Raw genomic sequence first — 9,383 nt, forward strand, 5'->3', positions numbered from 1 at the left:
CCTAATGCCTCCAAGGTATAACAAGTGTTTAGAGAAACATTAAATAGAAATCTGTAAACTAAGGCTTGTAAAGGATATAAAGAGAAATGAAGCATAAATAGAAAAACCCTCTGCTTGACATCTGGGACTAATTTTTCAAATCATGAAAGTCTTTCTTATAAATCCTTGTACATGCATAGCATGGATAATTAATTAAATGTAGGATTTAATTAAAGACAAATAAAAACTGAGTCCAAAATCCCATATCTTGATCCTAGGAGCACATCACACCATAATTCCATGGTAATCACAGATGTATGGTTCCTGAATACTGAAAATACTTCGGATGCCAGAAGGAATTTCTATTGCATTCAAATTTCATGAAGTGCACTTGAGAAAGTATAGGTCCAGAAATGCTTTAGTTCACAATTACCGCTGCAATCTGATTTACACAGGTTCAATTTTTTTCTAGACAAGCACTAAATTCTACAAGTGAGATTCTTTGCTCTTTCAGCTCGCTGTCCAGGCTGAAAAAGAACTGAAGTAATTTAAAAATTGTCTTTGAGCTTGGATCTAGTGTGATTCTTTAGCTAATTTTTAGAAGCTGAGAGTCACTCCCCTGCCTCCTCTCCCTCTCTGGTCTGTTTCTACATCAATCACTCCACCAGCAATCACACAGTCTGCTGATTTACTTATGCAAACTGCAGTGGTGCCTTTTCTCCTCAAGACTTTTCAACATCCATTCCTGGGAAATAATAAAGAATCATAAAAATAATGGTGATGATGATGATGATGCTTGTATTGCTTTCTTGCAGACCATTTTTGCTAAGTTCCTGAAAGCACAGAGTTACAGACTGAAGTCTAAATTCATAAAATTATAGATTGCAAAAGGCACTTCCATACATTCAGCGCATTTTCTAATCACTGAAAATTGCTTATAATAGTTTATCTCAGGGATTGCCTGGTAGTCTGTTATTCACAGAATTCTGAATAAAATAATTTCTAAGAAAAAAAAATACACAAAAAACCAAAACAAAAACCAGGCTTGTATCAGTATTTATGAAATGAGTTTATCTCCCAGTATGTCCGTCTTTTTCAGAACCTCATCCCATTTTTCCCTTCTCCTCAGGAAAATAGCAAGTGAAGGCATTGGCAAATGTGTTTTCCCCAGTCTTCACACTCACAACAGCAAAATTCCATCAAACAAATATTTCTTTTTCTTGAATGGTTCTGACAACTGGAGAAATAATCCCGTTTTAAAAGACTAGGATTTTTTTAGCTCTACAAGGATCATAAGGAATTTATGAGTGAATAGAACATATCTGCTACCTGTCCTGTTCCTGCTAGATAGGGCTGCTGGGCCTGACAGTAGTAGGGTTTTCTTGTTTGTTTTTTTTCAAGGCTAATGCATATCCTATCGAGTTTATGTACATCTGTGCAAGACAGTGTCTCTTTTGAGCAATCTGTGTACACAGACATGCAAACCTTTTGGCAGCATTATTCAGCACTGGCACTTTGCAGAGATATCAGTAGGCATGGCTGCAGCATCCGTACATTGCAATGAGAACTCCCAGGCCATAATAAAGCCCAGTTGCTAGCTCAGAATCTCCATTTTTGTTTAATAACATGTATGTATTTTTAGCATCTCTCCTTAAAAAGCCCCACTGAATTTGCAGATTCCCCTGAAAAAACAATGGCAAAACATTGGTTCTTCTCTGAATATCAGTAAAGATTAAAGCTGTCCTCCTGGTCCACCGACACCCCTGGATCAGAACTCCATATGGGTGACAGAACTTGGATAACAATCACTGTCTACTGCCAGGTTAGAAATGTGATGAGTAACATCCATGGACAAGATCTTTAAATAGTGGAAATCTACGTGGTTCCAGTAAATCCTATTTGTGCCAAATAAAAATTCTGTTTGTGTTCACTTAGCACTAGACAGAAAAATTATTTCAGTAGTAAATGCAAAGAATAACAGAATTCCTTGGCTTTGCTTGCTTCTAGCATCTATAATTTATACTGTACACATGCCTGCTTTGTAAGATTTGCTGCACTGCCTATTTCTTCTCTTAATCTGTTATGTATGGCATTGGCAATGCAGTGTAGAATTACTCTTTATGCAAATATAGGAAAGGTATCCTTAGTAAAACTAAATTTCAGGTTATAGAACATACTACATCTGGCAAGGTATAGCTTTCCAATAGGCTCTTTTATTTCCCAAGTAAGCAACCTTAATCTTATTTATCAGGACACTCAGAGCTAAAAAAAGCCATATAAAAGCACAATTCTTCTGGGAATGCACCATATAATCATGGTTTTCATTTTTTCTGTAAATGCATATAAGACCCACAAACCTCAAACTCAGACTGATTTTTCTCTCAAAAGCACTTGCAATATTTCCAGGTGGAAACCAGGGCTCCCAGGTTCCGACCACAGTCCTGCCACTAGCTCACTTTCTAGGCACGGGCAAATCATGAACCTCTCTGTTTCTCTGTTGAGAAAAATGATCTTAGTAACTGTCTGTTACAAAGGTGTAATAAAATAAAGTATTTTCTCTTTGCTTTGTGATTCCCAAGAGAAAAAACCAACATAGCACAAGAGTGAAGGTTAAAAGAACTACCATTCACATACATGGGAAACTGTTCTAAATTAGAAAAGGAAAATTTCCTTGTTTTCCAGAGAGAGAGAGGGAACAAAAATACAGGCTAAAGGTCCCTCTGACTGAATGTTGTCCAGTTGGTTCAAAGGATCTGTTTTGTTATTTATGACATCTGTGTAGTTAAGTATAAACTGGACACATAGTCGTGCCTCTTCTCCAGACAAATGTGTTTCTTTTTTTCAGACATGTGATTCCCTGTAGGCTGAGTAGAGAGAAAATGCCGATGTATAAATGATTACTTCTCACAACAATATTAATTTTTTATAGCAAGCAAGATTTAACTCCTTATGTTTATAATTAATGCCACTTTAGCATAACCCCATAGGATGTCAGCTAAACATGTTCTCTCAAATAATTCCATTTTTTTTCCCTCCAGACGTTTCCGCAGACAAGATGTTCGGCATGGAAATGCAGCGCAGCAGTGCTTTGGCCAGCAGTTCATTGGTAATCTATTCAACACTTACAAATTGCTAGTAAATGCCTGGAACAGACAACACAGAGTCTGCCAAGAGCATGAGCCAGACCTTAGCTTTTTTACTGGCATATTCCTATAATGTTATAAGAGTTGTGGGGATGAGCCCACGGCACTCAGGTCTAAGAATTTACTGTTTCAGGTGCGTCTCATGATGTTCATGTGGTCCTGCAGCCCTGATATTCAGACTAAAGATGGGGATAATGAATCTCAATGGCTTCCAAGAGAAATAAAAGCATAAAGACTGAGCAGACATAAGAAACAACAGGGCTGCCTCCTGAAATGGATATGAAATAATGTCAGGACACTAAGCCAGAATTGAAGGGGCTCAGTAGCATAGACATGAGCAATCACATGCCAGAACAAAAATGTGTATTTATGATCATTATCAAGTTTTCTGCTTTAAAAAAATCAAACCAACAACAACAAAAAAAACCAAACCAAACCAAACCAAAAAAACCAAACAAAAACCAAGCAACCAACAAAAAACCCCATACAAATAAACAAACACACCCCCCCTCCAAAAAAAAAAAAAAAAAAAAAAAGAGAAAAAGGTAGATTACTCTGTCTAATGTTGTTGTCCAAACCTTGGAAAGTGATGATTTCAAACACTGGTATTGGGAACGACAAAACAGAGAAAAAAAAGTTGTCTGGATATCCTGAGTATTTTGCAGCATAACACATGATACATTGATACAGGAAAATAAACAAATCATAAAAGGTTTTTCTAGAAAGATAACCAGAGAAACAATATTTTAAATATTAAATATTAGATAGGCATTTTACGGGAGAAAGCTTTGTTAAAATTGATGCCTATTGGAGGATATAGTACATTTTGGAAAAGTACATCCCAATATGAAATACCAATTATTTAGCAAGTTTAAAATACAACAGAGAAATCACAATTATATAAAAGAGTGTATTTTTTTTTAGGGTATAAAAATAATTGGTCTCAAGTGTCTTTCTCACTACAATGCAATAAGATGATTTCATTAATGAGATAATTGGCTTCCTTCAGTGTAACAACTAGCTTATCTTCCTCCAGATATTTTGTTGAATGGAAAAGCAGAATTGAGTTTCGATAAAATTCACTCACCTTGTTTTTATTAGCACCCTTGGGGCAAAACTATACATTCAATTTACACATGTATAACATGGATATTTATAATATTGGTTTGAGTATTTTTGGTTTTTCAGAGTTTCATTTTGCAAAAGGTTACATGCTGTCATTTGTACCCCTAAGAAAAATTGAATTATTTTTTGTATTTAAACATATATTGAATCCTCCTGTTTCACTGAGTGAAATGAAATTAACTATTCATAAGAACCAGGCCCAAGCAATTAGCAGTCTGAAAGGCTGAGATCTGTTTCTCTGTGTATAATCTTAGGTGAATCTTGGCACAGTTCAGTCAGATGCTGTGAGAGTCTAGGATGATGGGAATATTTATTTAGCAGGTCAGATAGATCTTCATTAGACATTATTTTCAGTCACTATCTATTTGGATCTGAATCCAGCTTCACTCTTAAAAGTAAATATATCCCAAATATGGAGTGTAACAAGTATTTGCAGTAACACATTTTTGAAACATTTGTTTTCCTACCAGGTGAAGTCCTGGAGAAGACTGAGGAGCGACTTGTTTATGGAATAGAGTACAACAGCACCCTTTTGGAGTGCACCCCTAGGACCTTACAAGCAAAAGTAATCTGGCTTGTCCAGAGAGCACATGAAACTAAGAAGGAAGAGGTAAATATTCTTATATACTAACTTTTTTTTTCAATAAAAGAGCCTGCTGTTAGGAATATTACATCTTCACTGAAAGGCCTGTCACCAGTTCCTGAAACGTATGTGTGTCAGGGAAAAACCATTATGTTCATCTGGTCTCTTGAATTAATAGACCTGAGAATTTCATCTGGTGTTTGTATTCAACATCTTGAATGCAGATGTTAGAAATTTAGTGAAGCTTACTTAAGATCTCAAACCAAAAGAGAATCCACCACTTTTCTTGGTATGTTATTGCAGGGGTGAAATGTGAACATATTACTCCCAATGTTAATCTAGCTTAACACTCATTCATTCCTGCTGCCCCATCTGTTACATTACAGAATCTTCTACAAATGAGTGTTAGTGGATTCTCTGCCTCTTTTACATATATTTTCCTATTATGAAAATGCTCCATAACTGTTATTATATTTACTCCTCAATACCTCTCTAAGACACATCATTGTATCTATCCCCATTTAGTGTGTGGAAGAACGTAGGCCTCGGACTACCAAAGCATAAGGATGGTTGCCTTACTGCCTAGCAGCTAGGCTCTTCTGCAAGTGTGAAACCCAGGCTTAGCCATAGACATCTGCAGATCTCTGCAATGGGACTCCTCTGATAGGAAATATGGATATTTATGATAAAGATATCTACCTAGGAGCTAGTCTTTGTAGGCTGCCTTTGAAGTCAGACTAGATGGTGTTGCAGTTATAGCCAGTGTTATCACCTTTTGGTCAGGTAAAAAGTTACTAGCGAGCCACTGAATATAAAAATATACAAGGATGCCACACTCTGCTTTAAATATCTAAATTTAAGCAAAATTAATGTCATCCCTATTTCTGGCACATTTTTTTGCCCAGAGTTTTGTCCAAGTCCCTAATCTCTACATGGTTTTTCACACGTGGCAATTTCTCATGTATTTAGCTGGTAGATCCATATTTAACCATAAGCATTCTCATAACAGAACTATTAATCTGGTCTTTCTCAGAAATGAAACTGGGAGATGGTGAGGATGTCTTATATACACATCCCTTTATACCCGCTAGACAGTGGACACCATAAGTGTAAATTTGAACAAAGTCTAGTTTTATAGTACTAGGATAAATTTGTTTTAATGTTTTCACCTGAAAGTTAATTCCATTTAACCTGAATAACTACATGGTCATTAGAAAAAGACAAATAAAAGCAGAGAGTAGTAGAATGGTAGAATCACAGTCACAGAATGGTTTGGGTTGGAAGGGACCTCTAGGGATTGTTTAGTCCAAACACCCTGCCATAGGCAAGGACATCTTCCACCAGACCAGGTTGCTCAAAGCCCTATCCAACCTCACCTTGAACACTTCCAGGAAAAGGGCATCCATAACCTCTCTGGACAACATGTGCCAGTGTCTCACTACTCTCACAGTAAAAAAATGTTTTGTTTTTTCCAATCTAAATTTACCCACCTTCAGTTTAAAACCATTGTCCCTGTCCTGTTACAGGGCCTGGTAAAAAGTTTCCAACGTTCTGAAAGTACTGAAAGGTCACGACAAGGGTTCCCCACAGTCTCCTCCTCCAGGATGAACAACCACAGCTGTCTTAGTCTTTCTTCATAGCAGAGGTGCTCCATTCCTCTGTTCATTTTTGTGACTCTCCTTCAGTCCCACTTTAACAGGTCCATCTCTGTCTTGTACTGGGAACCCCAGAACTGGACACAGTATTGTTGTTATGCAGCCCAGGATACAGCTGGCTTTCTGGGCTGCAAGTGGACCTGGCCAGCTCTCATCCAATTTCTCATCCCCCAGTACCCCAAGTCCTTCTCTTTGGGCCTGCTCTTGATCCCTTCATCACCCAGTACTTCTGCTTAAATTCATTATCTTATTGTTAAATAGAGAACTGAGGATATTCTTCTCCTGGACACTTCTGCTCCTGGATTAGGTAGCTCAGTGCTCCCTAATTACCATCATCTGAGAAATCCTTAGAGTCAACAATCCAGCTCTCAGAAGCTGTAGCGGGAACTTAAACACCAGACTCAGAATAGAGTCTTTAATATCAAAGTGGTCCAAACACGCCAGTGTATAAGAGAATTCACAGCAACACTTATCACAGATCAGCTGGCAAATGCCCATTTGTTTCCTATCCAGTAGATTATTTGTACACTTCTAACTTATTTCCCTCTGTGATTTAGCCACAAGGGACTAAGCCATGCTGGGAAAACAGGATACTGTCTGCTCCACTATATGTTCTTCCATGCAGTCCAGATTCTTTAGACTGCTTTCCTTTCACAGCTCAATCTCTTCATTACTTCAAGTAAATATTTTTGTTAACAGAAAGCCCTGTGAATGAAAGTTTTGTGGATCTCTAATCTTCCTCTCAAAATTTAATGTGAAATTCATGAAGGTTTAGTTCAAAAATAACTGCACTTATTGTAGTGGCTTATTGTAGTAGCAAAGGCCCATGCTCTATAATTGCATCAATTTTTATTTTTTTTATTCAGGTGAAGACAGATGATAGAATAATCAAAATGGACCTTGGACTTTTATTCCTGAAGCTCCATCGTCTGGATGCAGGCACTTACTTTTGTCAGACAGTGGAACACAGCATTGTTCACACTGTCAGGAAAATCACCCTGGAAATAGTTGAGGAAGAACGTGTAGATGAAATGTTTAATAAAGACTATGAGGAGGAGATACCTCACAAAATGCCATGCCCAATGCAGAGCAGTATACCTCAGGCATCAAAGCCATGGTACAAGGAATTTCTTCAGCTAATAGGTTACAGCAACTTCCAGAGGGTGGAAGAATACTGTGAAAAAGTGTGGTGTACCGATAAGAAGAGAAAAAAGCTGAAAATGTCTCCATCCAAGTGGAAATATGCCAACCCTCAGGAGAAGAAGGCAAGGATCAGACCAGAGCATTACCGGTTGCCCAGGAACATAGCTGACTCTTGATGGACAAAATCCATCCACTGTTTCTGAGCAAAAGAACTTAAGTAAGAGGGAGAAATCAGTCTTGATTTGAGTAAATTACACAGGTTTATATATATAAAATATTGGGACTGAAAAAAAAATGCTATGGTAAGTTATATTGTACACATGATGACTGTTTAGAAGCATTTTAAACAAAATCTTCTCGGCTATTTGGTTCTAAGTCAATGCATTAGGGAGGACGTGACAATCTTCAGATTTTGAGTGCTTGAATCAGTCTCCTGTGTGGACTGTGCTTGTGCTGTATATTGTTGCACATGATGGCATATTTAACAAATTCGAATAGCTAAGCATTCACAAATGAATGAAAAGTATAACACATTTCTTTGTTTCACAAATTTCTCATGCTTCTGAAAGTGGCACGTCTTAAGATCTTTCCTTTTGATTGTGACCTGTCTGAGTTTATCACTGAGAACAATGAGTTATGTTAATACAGTGTACTGCTATTTCTAAAGGTAATGAAGGGAAATCCTATTTACTTCTCACCATTTTTTTTTCTTATCAATCATTTATGGAGTGCAGTGTGCTCTCACAGCTAAATAATATTGCCTAGTAACTTGATGTAAGTCAAATGCATGCTGAGAACACAGGCAGAATGAAATTCATCAATTTATCTATATAAGAAGTTGAAATAATGGTTTAGATAGAAAACGAGTCCATCTTGTGTCTAGTACATTGCATTAGTGACGACGCGAATTAAGGGATCGCCCTCTTGTGGCAGAAAAAAGGCAAAACCTGATACTAAAATTCATTTTCTGAAGAAAAGTGTATAAGCAGAGAAGTATTACCGAGATCCACAGCTGGTTTGTTTTCAGCAGACACTTCTAGGCTCCATGTGCTAAACTCACAGATTTAGAAGGCAGTGTTGGAAGTAATTTATACTGGAAAGGCAGCGTTTAAAGTAAGTGATGGTTTATGCTGTTAACGTGCTTTTGGGATAAAACGCAGTCATAAAAATTTAGGATGTAGATTAAAAACAAGAATAGCATTATGAAGCTGTGTTTCTATAGTTTCAGGACCTATTCCAGGTAAATCTTTTTCTGATATGATCTCTGGTCTAAAGGGCTGCTTTGCTTTGCTGCTCTTGTGAGTGATACCAGGAGAGATCAAAAGAACTAAGTTGCTTACAACCTAGGCCTTTCAAGATTTACTATAAAGAAAAAAAAAAGATAAGAAAGAAAAAAATAAGAAAGAAAGAAATCTTTCTTTAAGTACAAAAAACCAGACACCAGATGCAGCAAATGCAGAAAAACTAGTATTTCACTCTCTGAGAAATCTGATATTACAATATGAAATGTATATTGGATTTTTTTAATTGAAAAATTTAAAAAAAAAGAAAGAAAGATAGGGAAGTTATAAACACCAATGACTCACAAATTACTTAATTCCTAAACTGAGAACATGATGCCAGTAATGGAAATAACCAAGCAGATACAGATTTTTATGCCATCAAGAAAATATACAAGGGATTCACCAGCTCCAAAAAGCTTCAACTTCTAATTTGGAAACAGTGGAAATTAACAGCCTGGATAACAGAGATTTG

General features: G+C 36.9%; 1 protein-coding gene across 1 annotated transcript in view; it reads left to right on the forward strand.

Moving 5' to 3' along the window:
- Nucleotides 1-9,163, forward strand: part of SEMA3E (semaphorin 3E) — a 132,981-nt gene extending 123,818 nt beyond the window's left edge. The window contains exons 15-17 of the mRNA XM_050324781.1: nt 3,018-3,085; nt 4,718-4,857; nt 7,352-9,163. Coding sequence (XP_050180738.1) covers nt 3,018-3,085; nt 4,718-4,857; nt 7,352-7,804 — 661 coding nt within the window. The 3' untranslated portion in view covers nt 7,805-9,163. The remainder of the gene's footprint in view (nt 1-3,017; nt 3,086-4,717; nt 4,858-7,351) is intronic.
- The last annotated feature ends 220 nt before the right edge of the window (nt 9,164-9,383 follow it).

The sequence above is a fragment of the Myiozetetes cayanensis genome, unplaced genomic scaffold, assembly GCF_022539395.1.
Source record: "Myiozetetes cayanensis isolate MyiCay16 unplaced genomic scaffold, myiCay2020 scf3, whole genome shotgun sequence".
NCBI classification, from domain to species: domain Eukaryota; kingdom Metazoa; phylum Chordata; class Aves; order Passeriformes; family Tyrannidae; genus Myiozetetes; species Myiozetetes cayanensis.